Source organism: Peromyscus leucopus, chromosome 8a (assembly GCF_004664715.2).
Source record: "Peromyscus leucopus breed LL Stock chromosome 8a, UCI_PerLeu_2.1, whole genome shotgun sequence".
Taxonomy (NCBI): Eukaryota; Metazoa; Chordata; class Mammalia; order Rodentia; family Cricetidae; genus Peromyscus; species Peromyscus leucopus.
The window spans coordinates 43,308,932-43,329,726 of NC_051085.1; the positions used below are offsets into that span (position 1 = coordinate 43,308,932).

Consider the following 20,795-nt stretch of genomic DNA (forward strand, 5'->3'; position numbering starts at 1 on the left):
ATGTTTGCATGCACGCACCCCGCCCCCATGATGATAATGAACTAAACTCTGAATTGTAAGTGAGCCCCAGTTAAATGTTTTCCTTTATAGGAATTACTGTGGTCATGGTGTCTCTTCACAGGAATAGAAACCCGAACTAAGACAATAAGTTACAATGCAAATTATGGAATAATGAAAATGTCCCTTGTTTTAAAAATGTGTAAATAGCAACAAGACATGGAACCAGACTAAATGCCTGTCAGTGACTAATGGATATAGAACATGTGGTATATACACAATGAAGTTTTATTTTCTGTAAAAATGTAATCCAGTTTTATGTACATATAAATTAAAGTAAATTTAAAGAGAGTACAAAAAGGTATACAAAAATTGGATGTTGATCGAAAAAGAGATAGGAAATTGTTAAATTTCTTTAGAAAATAAGATTATCTTTTGTAATTAAAATAGTTGATTTTATAAAACACAATTAACCTAGAACTAGAGAGATGGCTCAGCAGTTAAGAGAGATTACTGCTCTTGCAAAGGACCTGGGTTCAGTTCCCAGCACCCATATGATGGCTCACAACCACCGATCCCTTCTTATAGGAGATCGGACACCCTCTTCTGGCCTCCATGAGGAGTACATACATACATGGTTCGAAAACAAACAAGCAGGCACATACACATAAACATAAATTCAAAATAAAACAATTAACCTTTAAAATGGACACAAGCAGAGAGAAATGGCACTCATTCTAAGATGTATTAAAACTGATGCTATAGCCTTAACTGTATACTATGCCAGTCTATTATGCACATTTGTGTTTATTTGTATCATTTGTTTATATGTTCGATTCCACTTATAAATTAGACACATAATTATTACCATAATTAGTTTGCTATCTACTGCTATGAATGAAGCAATAGTAAGGCTGAGTATAGTGGTCCATGCCTGCAAGTTCCTCACTCAGGAGGTTGAGCAAAGACAGGCGTTCAAAGCTAGCCTGGACTACGCAGCAGTGCCCATCTCAAAAACAACAAAGCAAAGCTGAACAGTAAGCATCAGCGGGTAGTGGGTTACTTTCTTGTTCTTGCAATAAAATAACTGAAAAGCAACTTAAGAGACAAAGGACGTCCTTTGGCTCACAGTTCAAGGCTGTTCTGTCATGGCAGGAAGAATTTGGTGGTGGAAGCTCAAGGCAAATGGTCACCTTGCATTTGCACACAAGAGTGACCAATGCTGGTGCCAGCACACATTCTCCAGGTCCCCAACCTATGGGGTGGCACTATGTGCATTTGGGGTACGTCTTCCCATCTCAATCTACTCAAGAAAATCCTTCACAGACAAACCCACAAGTTTATGTCCATGGTAATTTGAATCTTACTAAGTTGACTATTCCAGATAGGTCAACAGTACAAGACACGACTCCGGATAAAAAAAATCCAGCCTCCTGGAAAGTTATCTAATGAAGCTGATGTTGAGTTGTAGGGAAGGATGGGAACTTGTTCACACTACTGGCCACCGGAAGGTGTTAGGAAGGTCAAAAGGCTCTTGGATGAGGATATCTGGGGCAGGTGGTGGCCTGATGAGTGTGGTGCAGATAGAAGGTTGCAGATGACGCTGAGACTTGATGGGAAAGAGCTGATCGGAAACCCTGGACCCTGGCATCCCCGGATTATCCCGTCAGCCTAAACATCCCACAGGAGGGTTGGGTGCAGGTGGCAGGAGGTGACCTGCACAGTGTTAGGAGCGAAGTGGAGGTTTACAACCACTGTTGACATGAAAAGCTCCTTGGCGGCTTCATCTTCTGAGTCTAGCATTTCCGTCAAGAAGGTGTCTTGCTGGATTTGACCCTGACCTTGGAGTCCATCTGCAAGACTCTAATGATGTCTAAGGAGCGTCTGCATTTTGGGGGGACCATATATGGCCTCATACACCAACACCTGCAGCACAGCTGAGGAGATATTTTGATATAATTGTGATCTCAAGAGATATTTCGATATAATTGTCATCTCAAGTTCAATTTTGTTCTCTCCCTTATATTAGGTAACAGGTTTTAAAATGTATGATACTGACTCATTTTTCCCCATCACTCTCTTGGTTTAGAAAGATTATATCCAAAGCTACCCTACTTCCTCAGATACCATTAAATGTTCCTCATTGCTCACTTTGCTTGGCTGTTTTATCAGTTGTATTCAGCTTCTCAGCTCCTTGTCCCAAAAGGCTACTCAACAATGACTGCAGGCATAGTGTTCTGGCCTGTGCTGCTTAGTCTCCTGAATGAAGGGTCTCCCCAGGGTCGGTTTGTCTGTGGACTCCTGATGGACACTGTGCAACTGAGCAGCAGAAGAAGGTGAGAAGCTGGGGACTGTACGATAAAAGTCGTTCTTTTTCAATTTCATTATATCCGGGTAGCAGGAGGTATGACAGCCAGAGTTATCACAACGTATTATTAAATCTAAAATTGCAGTGGCCACTCAGCTAAACACCTCCTCTCATGACCTGAATTGGCGCCTCGATGTTGCATATGACTAAGCAGAAAATTGTCTCCGGGTTTTGTAAATCGCCCTGCCTGCCTCTTTCCACAGTCTTACTGTTCAAAACTGCACCCCACTCTACTGTCCGTCGGGGGCTACCAGCAATCGAGTGACAAGGAAAGGAAATTTGTTCCCAGAAAACAAAGACACATCTAATAGACACAATCTCGCTTCCCTGTTCATATTTGGTCAGAGTTCTCTGGAGCTCCTTCTGGCCTCCTCTTTGCTTCTCTTACACATTTCAGGATGCGTGTTGGAAGAATACTCAGACTTTTCTACATGGCAAGGGCCCAGTGGGGTCTGCTGTGAATGGGTAATGAATAGGGAGCAGTCAGTGGAGCCCTAGCTGAGACTTAAGTCTGCAGAGTCTGGAGCTGTCCTCCCTCAAGAGTGTGAATGGGATGCATGTGGTCTGCCCAGTCCTTGATTGACCTAATTAACATGCTGTCTGAGGCTGCTAACTACAGCGCAGTTACCTCTGGTTCTTAGGTGACAGTGGCTAGGTAGCCACAGAGCAAGGAACCTAATTAGCAAACTGTCCTCAGCTGTCCTCAGCTACATCCACAGCTCCTTCGAGGTTCTGATCACATGGTCCTGGCCAGCTTTCCCAATCACCTCCCTCTATTGTTCTTTGCTCTATACTTTTATATGGCTTGTCCATAAAAGACTCAATTTCTAATTTCTTACCGCGATGACGTAGGGTGCTGGCTGTAAATCCATCTACTCCGGTCTCCTTTCTGCAATAGTTGCTTGCTTAATTTCTCTTAGAGCTTTGGCAATCTGGCCCTTCTCGCTTCTTACACAAGGGAGTTACTGCTGATCCATTTTCTAGGAAGTCTAATCCTGTCCCCCAGTGCTGCTTTCCCAAAGTTTGGCACCCTCTTGGGTTTCTTATTAAGTTGTCACTCAGAGCTCCTAGATTCTCTATCCTGTATTCCTCCTGTCTTCCCTTTGTAGATCTCCTCCTTGTCTGTCATTGCTGACAGTTCATGATTGGCACATCTCATTACCAACATGCCCATGCCCTTCCTTACCTACCCTATGCTTGGGACATTATTCCTCTCTCCACGACATGAGTGGGGTACTGATGGTCCATACTATAGAAATGGAACTTTAACAACTATTAGTGCCCTCTATCCTTAATATTCTTCAATGCATCCACTAAGCCTTTGATTAAACACCTCTGGGTTTCCAGGATAACAACTGGGTCCAGGGGATGATGCTCCTGTGCCCTTCCCTAAGGACTGAAGATGAGGAGAGCCCTGGGCAGAGGTCTCATCTGTCACTGGCATGGCAGTACCTCAGTGGTCAAGCCCCCATCCGGAGAAGAGCAGGATCTCCTGGCCCCAGAACTTAGGCACCAGATCCCTTATTTCCACATCCACTGTGGAATCCAGTTTCTATCGCTTAATGGAAGTTCACATCACACATTCTGTTGGGTGTTTCATGGGGTTAATGAAAACCATTTCTTTTCTCTCTGTAGGGTCTGGGATATACTTCAGTTACAGTGTGTGCTTAGCATGTACCATGCCCTAGGTTTGATCACCAGCATAGGGGAAAATGTTTTTTCTTCTTTCTTTCTTTCTTTCTTTCTTTCTTCTTTCTTTCTTTCTTTCTTTCTTTCTTTCTTTCTTTCTTTCTTTCTTTCTTTCTTTCTTTCTTTCTTCCTTCCTTCCTTCCTTTCTTTTCTTTCTTTCTTTCTTTTTCTTTCTTTCTTTCTTTCTTTCTTTCTCTCTCTCTCTCTATCTCTCTCTCTCTCTTTCCTTCCTTCCTTCTTTCCTTCCTTCCTTCCTTCCTTCCTTCCTTCCTTCCTTCCTTCCTTCCTTCTTCCTTCCTTCCTTCTGACATTCTTACTTAATACTGGATTCTTCAATGATGTGAGCTGCGTGGAAGTGAGTCAACGGCACATGGAAAAGAGATACCTCTGAGCTCTCTTCACACTCGCCTTCTTCACCCTCCCTGCTTCCCAATGCAACCTGGAAGGACTGAACCGAGCTGAAGGCCAAGCTGCTGCATGATGCAGGAGTGACAGGGTCCCGAGAGTGGAGTGACACCTGCGCAGTGACTCATCTCAGACCTGTGCCCAGGGATGCTTCCGGTTCTGATTGCACACTGCTGGCGATCTTTCAAAGCAGCCTTTCATTTCTCTAAAGGATCATCATCCCTGGGAGCATCATGGGGGAAACTAGGTAGGAGCGGACTGACAGTAGAAGGCTGAGCACATCATGCTAAAAAAGTCAGGAGAAGAAAGTTCAGTGCAGGAAAGTGCCCAGAATAGCCTTCAACTGGGAGGTGGTTGGTGAGCTGTCTTATGGGAGAGGAGGGAAGGGAGATCCAGAACAGAAGGATGATGTCAAGAGAATACGGGACAGTGCTTGTCAACAGCAGGGATGACATCATCCAGGTCCATGTGTAAATGTGTAAATGCCCAGGCCTTGCCCCAGAGATGGATGAAAGGTCTGAAGTTGAGTTCAAGTACTTCAGATTACTAAGCTCTGGAACACACCCTAGCTGAGATGGTACCCAGGCTATTCCACTGCAGAAACTGCAGGAAACAGCTTCAGAGTCTTGTAAGGGCCCTCGAGTGGTCTATGTAATTTATTTCAAGCAGGATCTATCTATAAACTCGAATGTTTAGGGGGCCTAGTGTGGCACAGATGACGAAGGAAGCGGAGAGGACATAAATGACAGGGACCTGTTCTCTGGAATTCAGAGAGAAGCCAGTGCATACCAGCAACCACCGCAAACTGAGAGGCGTGTTCTCAGGGCGCCAGAACCTCCCACTCCCAGGAAAGGCTCCAGTGTAGATTTCCATAGGCCCCTCCGAAAATTGCGCTCAATGAAAAATTAAAATTTCGTCTGCATCAAATTATTCTATGAGGGCTACAGTTGGCAAGGTCATAGGGTAGAACGAAATCAATTTTATTTCATTGGGTTTTTGTTTTTGCGGCAGGGTCTCACTATAAAGTCCTATGCCACCTTCTCTTAGCCCTTCTATCCTAATCTGACAAGTGTGACTGCAGACAGGTTGGCATCTTATGTACTCAAACATAAATGCAAAAGGAAAATTGTATCTTACCTAGGAGCTAAGGGTCAACAGGAGGCGTAATAGGAAGGGTAGGCTATAAAGAGAGGGCGTTAGGAGGACTCGGGGGCAGTGTGCACCGTCGGATGGATGGATGGATGGATGGATGGATGGATGGATGGATGGAGGGAGGGAGGGAGAAGGGGCCTCTGACAGGAACCTTACGGGGCTTTTCCAACTGTGCAGTGGGAACAAAGAAGAGTGTGAGAGGAAGCAGGAATCCATGAGAGCTGAATACACACTTCCTCTTGCCACCCTTTTCCTTAAATGAATCCTTAACTTCTAGCTTCATTCAAAAAAAAAAAAAAAAAGGTAAGTGTAAAGTACAAAAATTTAGAAAGGAGACAAAAAGGCAATCTTGGGTGTTTCTGTCTAGTTTTCATGGTGGATATGTAAATTCAACTTTCTGTGCACTGAAGTAGTAAGAACCATTTTGGTTTTTGTATTCCCAAAGAATCCAACATGTGTTATTCCTCGGAGACAGTGATTGTGAAAGCTGGGATTTCTTTTCAATTCCATTAATCATGTGATTTTTTTTTTTTCAAATCTGTTTTGGGGGAAAATTTGTTTTATAACTTCAAATTTCTCCCTCTCTATCTCTGTCTCTCTCTTCTGTTTAAAATATACCAAATCATTCTATATGTTATGTAATATGTAAACTGTATTATCACACAAAAAGTATGGTTTAACAATAACAACGAAAAGATAATTTATGTTGCATCCTACTGAATAATGAAAATTCAAGTTACGTTTTAGAGGAAGAAAAGACACAGACAAAGTACTTCATAGTATCTATAATAAATGCAAAGAAATCAACAAACAAAACTTGGCTTTAGCAAACTGTACATACATAAATATCTTTTTTATACTGTAACATTCAATTTTCTTCACATAAAGCTTTCCATGATCTTATTTATTACATCCAGGTTTTCTTTATACTTTTTTCTTTTTTTTTTTTATGAAAAAGTGCCTTTCAGATTTACAGCTTGTGCCTCAAAAGCAACGTTAAAACATCATGCCCCAAAGTAAAACAAGGTAGGGAGGAAGCTGCCATATACGATCCTAGAAATGGTACACGAGGAACTTCTCGCGCCTCCAGCGGGTTGGTAGATTGCACGATACTGACATGGTGGCCGGGAGAGTGAATTCTGGGTTGATGGAGCAGCACCATAGGAAAGCTGCCCAGATGGCTCATTAGAGCCATTGGCTGTGCCAAAGGCCCGGATTCCATGGGTCCAGGGGACTCTGTATGTCCTTAACTTAATCTCTTTAGTGTTAAGGCCCAGAGTGTCCAAGGACACTGTCCCAATTCTGTTTGTTCTTTTCCTGTTGTTTCCAGTCCATGTCCGAAGGCTTGATCTTTACACACAGAGGGTACGGAGGAGAGCCGAGGCTGCCACCAGAGGCCCTTCTCCCAAGATCCCACTCTTCTCTGGTAGCTTCTCTGGTTGCTTTGGGCCCCATCCCCCTCATGCCGCCAGCACTCGTGTGGAGGACGTCTCGCTTCAGAGTGGCGGAGGACCGTTGGTGTATCTGAGCATGGGGTGGAATGATCGGGCAAAGTTGTTGGAGAGGGCACAGCTGTAGTCTTCCTCCGACATGGGTACGAGGCAGGTGAGTCCAATAAGGAGCAGCAGGAGCAGCTGAAGAGGAAGAGCAGCCCTGAGGACCCGGAACAGGAAGGCTCGACCCACCCGTGCTGGCCTGGGTTCAGAAGGGGAGGAATCGCAGCCACCTTTTGTGGACCTAAGGGAAGAGTTGACATCAACAACTCAGTTCAAATACAGGATGGGCACTGTGTCTTGCCTTAGTGCCTCCAGGGACGGAAAGGACCATGCAAGACACAACCCAACTTGGCAGTGAGTAGCGAACCCTCTGCAGGGTGCCCATGTCATTTCCTGACCACCAACCTAAGAGCTATGAGCCTTCTGCACTGCCCCACCACCAAAGGAACAGTGGATGGAAAGGGCACTAACTCAAAAATAAACATCCAGTCAGTCAATTAAAGGTGACAAAATGCATTCAAATTATACTCCCTTTACTCAATTTGGTGGAAACTTTTCCATCAATAACGGTAGTTGTATAAATGAAATAAATTCAGGATAATTAAGATGTGGATGTTTGATGGTTTGATGCAGGTTTTTTTTTTTTTTTTTTAAGAAACATTGTTAGGCAAAATTAATTATCAGAACCCCACAGTGTACCACAACTAAGCATCCTGCATATGATCAAATCTATGTAGCATAAGGACAAAAATGCCCCAGTCACATTGCTCAGACCCAGGAAAGCTACTTAATCTCACAGTAAGCCCTGGTTTCATCCTGCACCCCAGCAGCATCTGGTTCTGCATAAGCAGTTTCAAAGCTGCGCAGAGAATAGCAATGGAATCAGTCTACAGAACACGGCCACCGAGGAGCAGATTTTAATCCGGTCCTGTCACCAACTGGGTGGCTTTCAGAGAGGAAAGATGGTCGCCTTGAAGCTCCTTCTAGATTCAAATCACCAGGTTTTTCTATTTTGCTTTAAGTGCATTAGAGAAAGCACAGAGGCTTTGATATTCATAAGAAACAGTGGCTATAAAGTCCTGAATATGGAAGCAGGTTTGTTCTAAGTTGGTGTGACTGTTGTAGTCACTAATGCTCTGTTGGGTTACCTGTGGAAAAGGCTAAGGATTTTATTTTTACAAGAGATACTTTGTGGCCATATACACCTAACAGCATCATGATATATATATATAATTTATTCCTAAAGTCCTAGTCTGAATTCCCTAGTGAGTTTAGTATAATTAAACATAAGGACATCAAATGTTCTTGTTGGGAAAAGAAGAGGTAAAATCTGTGTTGGTAAGTCTGCAGATCCAGATTCTAAGAAAACATGATGTTTGTAGCTTCCTAGTTGGCTGATAATTTCTGATGATGAATTACCCTGAGATTAGTGGAAAAGGAGGAGTACTTGAGAAAAATAAAAGTTAGGATAAAAATACAGGTTTAGTCTTCTTAGAGGGAACATGGAAATACTCAAGCCTGTCATTTAACTATCAGAGACAGAGAGGCTGAAGTCCTAACAGTTCACACTGCCCTGTGTCTCTAGTATTGTCCTGAAGTATAATTATAATGGAGGGGAAACATTTCCCTGCCCTAAACTAAAACCTCACTTCTTCCTGAAGTCCACAGTTGAAGGCAAAGCAACCCTGACCAACTCAGCTTGCCTATGTGTGACAGCCTCTTCAAAAGAGGCCGGAGGGGCTTCTAGTTTTTCAACGCCATGTTTTATATGACTTATGATTTCTACTAATTTTTCAATATAAACAGAAAGAGTTCAGTCAATATCTAATGGGAAAATTATTTGACTGCCCTTATGCCAAACCTAGTAAGTTATTCCCAACAAGGTAAATGGTCGAAACATGTACATTTCAAGGAAAAGCAGTAAAGCATAATCACAATCATGTACCTTACTAAGGGAAGGGGAAAACAGAAACTTCTACAGCTACCCAATTATAAAATATTCATGCTTAGATAATGTTGTAGAGAAAAATGTAACCAATCCCCTCACTTTATAGGTAGGTAGCTAAGGAGCTATTAGCATTTATTCTGAAAACCTCTAGGCAATGCACTAAATATTTACTTGGGTTTTTATTTAATCCCCATATCTGAGGTGTGTATTCACTACCTTCATTTTATAGATGACAGAAGAAAAGGCTAGCAGAATGAAGGGCCAAGCTTATATCGCTAACAGAGAGCACAGTGATGGATACAATCTGAGACTTCAGTGATCAGAATTTAGATTCTCTACAAAAATCAATTGTGTGTGTGTGTGTGTGTGTGTGTGTGTGTGTGTATGTGTTTGTGTATATGTTCTGTGTCTGTGTCTCTGTGTGTGTATGCATGTGTGGTTATGTGTCTGTGTATGCATGTGTGGTTATGCACAGGGAGTGTGTGTGTGTGTGTGTGTGTGTGTGTGTGTGTGTATGCATGGGTGGTTGTGCACAAGAAACAAAATGCTGATGATGTCAGGTATCTTCCTCCATTGCTCGCTTCCTTTATTGCTCGCATCCCTGCTTTCTAAGACAGGGTCTCTCACTGAACCTACACTCATGGATGCAGCAAGACTACCTGGCCAATAATCTGCCTTCTGTCTTTTGCCAATCCTGTTTCTGCTTCCTCAGCACCAGGGCTGCAGGTGCACTTTCTACTTAAATGCTGAGCATCCAAATTCAACCCTCATGCTTGTACAGCAAGCACACAGCCATCAGAGGTCTCTCTCCAGCCCCAGAACTCTGACTGTAACAGTAGTCAAATTACACAGTTTAAAGAAAAAAATCTATCAAGATCTTCCCCAGATCCCTGCCTACCACACTCCCTGTTATACCATGATCCATTGGTTGGTGACATGAGTGATAGGTATGCAGGTCACACTTATGTTACATATATTTCACACATAGAGGCAAATAAGAAGGCTTGTGCCCTAAAATATTTGGAAGTGATCTTCTTGTGTTTAAGATTGAGTCATCAAAGCATTGGTGACATGCCATTCTATCACTACAAGGAGACTACATTTCCAGGAAGTTGCAGAATGCATAGGTAGCCAGTATGTAGCCATTATATACTAGGCTAGACCTAGGTCTCTGGCCTCCCTTTTCTCATTTGCAAACAAGATGGATAGATTAGCATATTAAAATACCAAAACCATTTTTTTCCTTTGGCAGCTTATATGATTCAATAATTTGCTTTAAAGTGTGCTGAGAAATATGAGATAAAAGGACAGGACAAATTCTGCACTGAGTTTTTCTTTGATATGATTCTTCAGTACATGTTGATGTGGAAACAGTCCCTGACAAATAACACTCACTCTTAGCACTGGTTAAGTGACAGTACAATAACAGAACTCTGCATCTACATCCCTTGTGACTAAATAGCTAACCAATGTGTTTTCATCGGGGGACATTTGGATACTTTAGTGATGGGCAAAGTTCCACAAACAATTGATAATTCAATCAAACAGAGCTGGCTAGCTCCTCTTCATCAATGATTGGCTCCTGTGAGGTTAAAGATCAGGATGCCAACAGAGGCTGGGTCACGGCCAGTTCATTCCTAACAAGAACTGAAGTTCCTCCTTTGGAGACCATGGGCTCCCATGTGACAAACTCTTGAAGGACATGGCACATTAAACAAGATCAAGGCATTCTTAACTAAAATGTAACTGCCCCCTGACTTCTACTGATGAGGAATGCCAACTTGGGGAGAACTAATGGGCTGAGGTTGGGACAAAGAGAACATACAGTACTTAGGGGCTTGTCTATGCAGTTGACTGAAATGTCCAATCTATCAACTGAGAGAAGTGTCCACCCCACCTGGAATAACTACTAGAATTCCAAAAGTTTCAAAGTTCTTCTTCATCAGGGTGACTCTGTCCTAGAGACTTTAGTTCCAATAGGTTAATGATCTCAAAGTAAAAGGGTCCTTTGTAATATTAACTTATTGACTTGAGATCATCCAAGTTCCAAGAGTCCTGGGAAGTTCAACAGAAGAACAAGCGAAAGTGATAAGAGGACTCTTTCCTAGTCCTCACGGGCTTTTGTATAGATGTGGATGACAGTGTAGATTGCATTTGTGCAGGAAAACTTAAATGTGTGACTCTACCCAATGAACTTAGTCACTGGAGATCTTTTAAGTAATTCTGTCCAGAATAACATGTGCTTATTCTCTATAAGTAAATATATATATCCTGTCTTTCTCTTCTACTTCTTTCAAATTGACGGATAAATGGATGTTTTGCCATTTTTTTTCTAGAACACACATTCACTTATGGAGGGAGGAGAACAGGAAGGGACAGAGCAGGGTATAATAACACATGACACAAAAGTACACATGACAGAGAGAACCGAGAGGTTCGAGAATCCACATGTAGAAGGTAACTCATTTTCCAAATTCTCCAGGACCCAGGCAGGTATAACGAGATAATTCCATGCATACATCTTGTAAAGCTAAGGGGAAAATATTTTCAGTTTGTGTTTGATACTTACTAGCCAGCACTGGCAACATGGTAAATTTCATATGCAGAAATTTCTAGGTATCCATCTATGGTCTTTGAAATCCAGTACTTACTCATATGTGGCTCAGAAGACAAATTGCAACAATCAAATGAGGCCTCCATTATTCCCTTATTGCAAATTGAATGTTCATCTGGTCCTATGGACGTATTGCTTGATTTACCCTACTATGGACACCCCAGAGGTAGAGAGGTGTAGTTTTACTATGGTAGGGTCCACAGTGTTGTGAGACCTGCATTCATATTTCTAATCACTTCCTTGTCTGTAAGTTGAGGGATCTAGCCATGTCACAGGGATTTAAGGTTAACTGAGATAACACACACAATGCTTAGCATGGTGCTTGAAACACTTTAATAAATAAATGCCAGCATCTAATAGTTATTCTCTGAATGGCTGTGCTGGACATGTGCCGAATTATGTCCTTGGAAACTGTTGAATTCAGTCTATTCTTTCAGGAAAACATTTTTGACTTACTAATAGTGTTTTCAAAGGTATTATTTCCTAAACTGTTTGACTCCTTACCCCCAAACACTGGGACAGCTTACTTCAAAAGAGCAAAAAAGAAGCCTGTTGGTGTCCCACCCCACACTGTCCTGGGCAGGAAGGCAGCTGACCTCACAAGGGCAATGCTTTATGCTCAGGGTCTTTGCATGCTTTGAACAAATGGGCTTCCAAGAAGAGTCCAAAAGAAGTGGGAAATAAATTCCACTAGAAACTGAGTAGCTCTTATGGGAGTTCTTAGTGAACAAGCAAAAGAAAACCCCCATTGGCTGGCTTCAACGTACTTGACTACCTTAAACCAATTCAGCCAGTTCTTTTTGTCTCCTCTTCCTTCTCAGTTCTCTGTGTAGAAGATGCCAAAACCAACCATAGAGTGAAGTCATCATTCATCCCACACGGAGAATTACAGTCTGCTATCTTGCTGAAAACTAGCATGCCATCTTCAGAGTTTTTAAACTATTACTCATCCATGCATATCTGTATGGAAGGCTTTTTGGTGACAGGATTACAAAATCTTAGGTCAGATGCTGGCAAAAGGTACCAATTGGCCTAACAAAAGTGCTGTTCTGAAGTCACACTTCCACCTGCTTAATCTCAAATAAAAAACCACCAGTATCGCGAGTTAGTATAAATGCAGGCACAGTTTGTTGTTGTTGTTGTTGTTGTTGTTTGTTTGTTTGTTTTTTCTGTTTCTTATAATTTTAGCAAGTTCTTCAGAAGTTCCTTGCAATTGATTCTAGGAATCTCTGGATTGTGATACATTACAAATCTCTTAATGGAAGAAACCATTGTGTATTGATTTTGTAGGTTTAAGGCCTAAATAGTGTAGACTCTGAGTAATTACTGGCTTCCATGGAGTTAGACTATTACAACGTTCAATGAGAACATTAAAATTAAAATTACTTAACCTAACTTAGCTTAAAATTCAACTGAAGTATGTAACAGGTGAGAATGTAGTTAACATTGAGTTGAAACAGCAAAAAATGCAACCTCTCCCTTCAAGCCTTCCCAAATTAGTCGCTTTTAAGTCTCAGAAAACAAACAGTATCTGTCTCTGAATCCCATGTTTCTTCAATAACCTTTTAGGTTTGCTGAACCAAGTGCCAGATCAAACTCAACGAACTCAACGTCTCTATGCCAAGGACCACCAGGACGGCCTAGGCTGTGAGTGAAGTTCAGTTCCTCTTTGCACTCATTGTCAGGGTTGAGTGCACCCAGTCCACAGTGCCATGGACTTAAACCCCAGAATGTTCAGCCGCAGCTTGTCTGCCAAGGTGTCTGATGGAGCATGTCATTCAGGGGAAGTTTCTTTGTAATCTGTTCCCTCCCAGGTAACCAAGTGAGCACTGGTGAATTATCAGAAAGATGTTAATTAGCAGTGCAGGGCAGAATAGAGCTGAAAGGAGCTTCTTGGTGGGTATCACAGTGAGAACAGGGCTGACCCCTTGGCAAAGGCCCTGTTAGTAGGCACATGGAAGCCTTCCATGTCCTAAGAAACAATACCTCAGACATATTCAGAAGACCTATGTGGCAAGGCAGCGTGCAATAGTTAGGGGAGCAGACAGACTGGATTTTGTGAACCCAAGGGTGAGGAATCACTCCTGGTATTGCCTAAAAGCTTTCCCCCTAGTCATCCCTGTCACGACTGTCAATCAGAGATGGCATCATCCTGCGTCCGAGGTTTTCTCAAAGGAATCCTGTGGGGCATTTGTCACCCCTGGTCCATGGCACATCCAACTTTGTGGGAGAAGGGAAATCACCTAACACAATGCCTTGCCTAGAACATGTGATTGCCTTTTCTTGTAGGTGGGTAAGGGGATATAGGAGCGCCCACAGATGGCCGTCATGATTGTCCTGAGCCCTGGGGTGTTTATTCTCTATTTCATTACTGACATTTTTTTACAGATTGTTTAAAAAAATAAACAAAACCAAACCAAAAAATACAACATTGTTTTCAAACAAAAAAAAAAAAAAAAAAGGAGAAAAAATTACAGTCGAAGGAGACTTGAAACAGAAAGCATATAAAAATATGCTCTGTGTGTTCCTTCTGCTCAGGGATGACCTTATAAGACAGCTGGCTCCACAGAGCACAGCTGTTAAACCAAAACTACTACTCAGGGGTTGTTTACAGCTGCGCATTTCCTCAGCTCCACCCCTCCCTGCAGGCATTCAGATTTCTTCCCGGTGCTGATACGTTTCTAGAGGGGCAGATAGTTCTCAGGGAACTGCCTGGGACTGGAATGAAAACCCAGCTATAAGTACAGTATTTTCATTTCACACACAAAAAAAGAAAAGAAAGAAAGTTTTCTGGGGAAACATAAGCTGAGCTGCGGCAGGGCAAAGGCGTACACAACATCACACCGACAACAGAAAAGGCGAAGCATTGCTAACTGCAGGGACAATGGGGACCTCAGAGGCAAGTGTCAGGGAGGGTAGCAGCAGTGACAACTGTGGGGTCAGCTCTCAGGAAGCGACTGAGCAGAGCAAGGGCTGATTCTGGATTCAGAGTGAAAGAGCTAGCCTAGTGAGAAGGCCCGTGGCCCAGGGCTCTGGAGGAAGAGAGTCAGGGCAGGCAGAAGAGTCTAGAAAAGTGCTTTGGAATTTTTAAATGAAAAAACAAAAACAAAAACAAAACAAAACAAAACCAAAAACCACCCAAATGAGGCTTTGACGTTTTGAAAATCCAAAACCCACAATCTGGATAAAACCAGGAAGGTAAAACAAAAAATTGGGGATGTTAGTATATTTTATGCAGATTTGTGGGTTCTGTGAGTGGTGAGATAATTCATTGATTGATTACCTGCCTTATGGTAAAATCTAGAAGGAGAGAGGATGATAAAAATCTGCCATGAGTCAATGGCAGTTGTGCCACTAATTGAATCACATATTCATTAATAGACACACAGAGCATCCTTTGATGAAAAGGACCAGACAGGGTAGATACAGCCAAACAAAATTTCGATGGAAGAGACAAATACCATCTGCTATGAGATTTACCTGTCCTCTATGGGGAGACTTCTCTTCCAATTGACTAGGACATGGTGCAATATCTCCACTACCCAGATTAGAGGTTTCCCTAAATCACTGGCAATTTTCATCATCCTCTCGGGATTCTAGAATAGGTGGAAACCAGGAGAACAAGGTACCTGCTCTTTGGGCTGCTGACAGAGGGTCCAGGCTGTGAGAGACTACATTTGCCTCGTGGCTGTTTGCAATGAACAGGGGTAAAGAAAGAAGAATGTTCAGTCTAGGCAAATAAAGACAAGCTAACCAATGAAAACAACCGAGAATGCAGCAAATGGCAAACAAATCAAATGCAATGATCGGTACCCACGGACCAAGGAAACTGGCTTTTCTTCAGTGGGCGGAATGGGATGGACTCATATTTACAGTATCAGACAGTAATCCAACATGAGTCTCGATGGCGGCATGCACCCATGAAGGGCACAGCCTCTCCCACCCCGCCTGGCAGAAGCGCAGATGACTGTGCTATGGAAGATTCTCTGTGCACTCAGTGATTCTAAACACGAAATTCACTTTATCATTCTGCATACTTCAGAGAGAATTCACAGAGGTCTTTTCATTTGGGCAACTTTGAGGGCACAGTCAATATTAACAATTTTAATAGTAAAACGAGATGGTTCTTTGTAGAGAGGAAGCCCAACAGGTCAGATAAATCTCAAGATAAATCAAGGCTAAATTTTGAATTGAAAAGCCAGTATTCCTTCACATTCTTAAACTAGGATCTATAGGAAACTAGTGAATGTTGGTAAAACAAAAACAAAACAAAATTCTAATAAGGATAACACATGTATCAGCATAGAAATAAGTATATATGACAAAAAATACAAATGAAATTATTACTTCTAAAATCTAAGGGAAAATGGAATGAATATACTTATAGAGCCAGACAAAAATATCAAACAAAAATAAAAACAAGCTCCTAATTACACAGAGAACTGAGGTATAGAGGGTAGCAGGGGCCGAATTTGCCTTTTATCCTCTATGTGTTCTGCTGAGGCCGTCCCCACCATGGGCTGTGTATGAGGTTGGCTTGAGTAGTCGCCCTCTGAGGGTTAGTACCCAGAAGCCCTTGGGCACCGCCATTCAGAAGCCCCTTCACTTGAGAGTCAACGCAACTCCATCTTATCAGTTCAGCCGACTCACAAGATGCTCACAATTCGCCCCTGCTTTTTGAGGCACTTCCGGGCACTACAACCCACCTTGGTTTAGTGGACATGCTGGTGGTAGTTTGCAGAAAGGAGCCATCAAAGGGACACATGAGCGCCATTTCTAGAAATGGCCATTTGAGCAAGAAAAAAAAAATTGTTTTTTCTTCCTGAATACCAGCCACACATTGAGCCCATTAAAAACAAAACAAAACAAAACAAAACTCTCTTTTTCATTGCTGAGAACATGCGCTGCAAAGCTGGAGACATAATTTTACATGGGTAAATGTCCTTTCTTTCCTGTTTGGGGATTCCTGTTTTGAGCCTGTGGATCCTGTAGGCACAAAAACTGTCACTTCCCACACTTCCTACCCATGGACCAACTGGAAAGGGCCAGCAGAAAGTTACCGATTTCTGTCTGTTTGGGGTACTTCTGCCTGATGTAGGACTCACAGATCCTGAGGTGTCCAGTTCATCTGCAGAAGACCAGGAAGACAAATCCTGCAAGAGAAAGGGATGTGCTCAACAACTCCACATTCCAGAGCACTGGGGTCTCTGTTGCATTTTCCCCGCTTCAACCCTCTCCATCTTTATCTCTACATCTCCATCCTAAAGCTCAGACCTAAGGTGGCATAAAGAAAACCTAAGGTGATGGAAAACCTAGGCAAGACCGAAATCTAATTCTTCTAGTTTATTGGGATGTCCTGATATAAGTTTGGCCCTTCGGGAAAACATGGCTAGTGGTTTACTTTTCTGGTTTTGCTATTATTTCTTAGTGACATGGGTACAAGTGAGTTGATAGTGGCCCCGGGTGGCAAGGTCAGGGGTAATTTCTCCTTTATAAGTACAGGTCACTCAGGACAGACAGAATCCAATTCATTTACGTTTGAAACGAATGAGTTATCTAGGAGTCTGCTTTGTGAAATCGGGAAAACTATACTGCTTCTACCCTGCTGTGACTCAGGGGAGGCTGTGCTTGGAATGCTTCCAGGGGAATGAGCAGCTTTGTGTTCGTGAAAGGATTTCACAACTGAATGTCGGAAATCTTACCAAGCACTGCTGTATCTACAGCCACATTGTCTCAAAACTAACAATATGGCCAGGATAGAGTTGATCTAAGGGGGAAAATGGGCAAAATAAACACACAGAGGACAATTCTAACAAATGAATGAATGAAAATGAATAAACAAAGAGATTCAAAAGGAGAGTTCACGCTCTCCTGCATGTTTAACAAAAAACCCACATGCGATGACCATGTTGATCCATGACAACTGTCTAACTGAAAACATGTCATTTCTTAAATAAACAGTTGAAATAAAATGCCACTGTAGTCACAGCAACAGGGTTGACACTAGCAGGTTGAAGAGGTCTCTTGGGTTTCACAGACTCAAAAGCACCGTCCTGTTATAAAAGTTTACAAGTCTGCTTTTGTATTTCGAGACAGCTCTTGAAGCAGCGGTGATGGAGAGCGGTCACTCGGGTCTGACAAGTGGTCCATCCGCGTCTCTCCACAGCAGGTGGAGATACGGTGCTTCAGGCTCTGTGGGAGACGTGATGCCACAGTGTCTCAGAGGGCTTACCTGCTGACTGCTTGACATGTCCAGTAACTTCTCCAGATCCTTGATATGATGGTTGACTTCCTTCAAGAGAAGTTTGAGCCGGTTTCCAATAACATGGACTTTTTCTTTGGCTTCTAGACAATCGGAACCTTCGGCATTCACTAAGAGTTGGCGAGACAAGTCTTGCAGTGAGGCCACTCTGAGCTGGGATTTCAGCAGCTCCTGCTTTATTTGCTATGTACATAATAGGAGATATTTCTTTAAGAAGTTTTGGCACTTAGAGGAAGTTGCCCATGTGGGCCATAGTGTCCGAACCTCCCATGACATTCAGCCTCCAAATAGGACTGCAGCTCGCAGCATGTGATGTGGAGATTCCATGCTAACCTTGCTATAACACAGTATGTTCTGAAAGATCTCTAAGTCCCACTAAGCTTGGGGTTCTCACTGAACACATGGTTTACAGTAAAAATTAAAGGGAAAATTAAACTGAGTAAGGGATGTGAAGATACAAAGGAAAGTCCTATGCAAATGGGATCTAAGATAATCTGTTAGAAAAATAAAGTGTTATAATCTAGGTAGAACAAAACTCAAATGTGTCTAGAATATTCTGAGATCCAGCTAAATCTTTTAAAGTGCTCTTCAGTGAGTCATCATTCACAGGTATCTGCCAGAGGTCAAGGTTGAGTAGAAACAAGAGTACCACGATTGGTTTCAAAGATTCCCTTCAGTAGTGAATTGAAAGCTACCAATTCAATAGTTTAGGTTATTGAGTGCTAAATGCTATGACATAGCATTGTATGACCATGGAGACAGATCAGATACAAAGTACGTTCTCCTGAAGAACTCAAGTCTGCTTCCTTATCATCTATAAGAATTATCCGGCTACACTGTATGTTAAACTGTCTCAACAGCCCTGTGTATGAATTTGCATGGCATATTTCTGGTTGAATTTAGTGCCAGAAAAAGCTTCTAAGAAACAGATATGTCTTGGTTTTGTAAGATAACGACTGTAAACTATGTCATGGCTTTCTGCAAATTTGCTACCCAGATTTGTGTCTCACCCAGCATATTTAATTCTTCTTGAATCCACTTCACTGTTTCTCCTCATCTAAGTAGCTTTAATTTCCATCTTCCCATAAGGCACTAGATACATGGTGGCATTTAGTGTTAACTGGCAACTTGAGAGTCTAGAACCACCTGGGACACAGGTCTCTGTCCATCCCTGAAGGGGATTATCTTGACTGAATTCACTGGTTTGTGATGACCCATCTTAATAGCGAGAGGGACCATTCCCTGGGAAGGGGATCTTAGATTGCATAAGAGGAAAACCAGAGCTGAGTCCTAGCATCCATCCATCCATTCATCTATCCGCTTCCTGGCTGTGGATGCCATGTGGCCAGCTGCTTCGGCCTCCTGCTGCTTCGACCTCCCTGCCATGATGGACTGTATCCTTGACTTATGGACCAGGAATGCTTTTCTCTCCTCAGTTGCTTTTGTCTGAGTATTTTATTACAGCAACAGGAGAAGAAACTGCTGTGGGATGGTCTGTATGTCAAATCTGTTGCTCTGATTGGTCAATAAATAAAACACTGATTGGCCAGTGGCCAGGCAGGAAGTAGGTGGGACAAGGAGAGAGGAGAATACTGGGAAGCAGAAGGCTGAGGCAGAGACACTGCCAGCTGCCGCCATGACCAGCAGTATATGAAGACGCCGGTAAGCCACCAGTCACGTGGCAAGGTATAGATTTATGGAAATAGATTAATTTAAGATATAAGTACAGTTAGCAAAGCCTGCCACGGCCATACAGTTTGTAAGCAATATAAGTCTCTGTGTTTACTTAGTTGGGTCTGAGCGGCTGTGGGACTGGCGGGTGACAAAGATTTGTCCTGACTGTGGGCAAGGCAGGAAAACTCTAGCTACAAGAAACCCACACCTACATTTCAAGGCTACAGATGGAGCAAAGAAAGTTTGGATTAAAAGTAAGTATAATTCACTAAAAAGGCTACCTTGATAGACACAAGGTAACTGAGATAAAGAACACTTAAGATTAGCACAATTGAGCAATGGGTAATCATGTTGGCAGGTGTGATTTATACATATTTGCTTCATGACTGGAAACCCTACAGAATTAAATTAGAGACTTTAGGTAGAGCATAAGTTAAGAGCATGCAAAAGTTTCTTTCTTTCTTTCTTTCTTTCTTTCTTTCTTTCTTTCTTTCTTTCTTTCTTTCTCTCTCTTTCTCTCTTTTTTTCTTTTCTTTCTTTCTTTCTTTCTTTCTTTCTTTCTTTCCTTCCTTCCTTCCTTCCTTCCTCCCTCCCTCCTTCTCCTTCCTTCCTTTCTTTCTCTCTTTTGCTTTCCTTCTTTCTTTCTTTTTTCCGAGTCAGGGTTTCTCTGTGTAGCTTTATGCCTTTCCTGGAACTCACTTTGTAGACCAGGCTGGCCTCAAACTCACAGAGATCCGCCTGCCTCTGCCTCCCGAGTACTGGGATTAAAAGTGTGCACCACCACCACCTGGCCAAAAGTTTTTCTTGTCAATGTATCTTTGTTAAAAAAAAAAAATTAGAATTCTCACCACGAGTTGTTTGTGACGGTCCTGAAGTATCTCTGGGTCAAGGGTAGAATCAATTGGGACAATCTCATTTTTCCTTCTGTCGATGTTTTCCAGCATGAGAAGCAAAGCGTGGCTCATTTCATGGAAATCCTATCACACAAACACAGAGCACAAAATAACTGTGGATGCGACATTTTCCTAGAATATCTTTCAATTCCTTTTATGGCTGTCATCGGGAAACACACAGCGCCCTAGTGACCAGGACACAACCCCTCTTGGAGGAAGGTCCCTGCTTGTTTTAGGAGGTATAGTAGCTCTGGCCTGATCTCAGCAGCCCTGGTGCTGTTATTATAACTGACATGG

General features: G+C 42.5%; 1 protein-coding gene across 1 annotated transcript in view; it reads right to left on the reverse strand.

Moving 5' to 3' along the window:
• Positions 1 to 7,223: 7,223 nt before the first annotated feature.
• LOC119086849 (nesprin-1-like) overlaps positions 7,224 to 20,795 on the reverse strand; it is a 191,335-nt gene continuing 177,763 nt past the window's right edge. The window contains 4 exon segments of the mRNA XM_037200369.1: positions 7,224 to 7,348; positions 16,730 to 16,822; positions 17,902 to 18,114; positions 20,454 to 20,582. Coding sequence (XP_037056264.1) covers positions 7,313 to 7,348; positions 16,730 to 16,822; positions 17,902 to 18,114; positions 20,454 to 20,582 — 471 coding nt within the window. The 3' untranslated portion in view covers positions 7,224 to 7,312.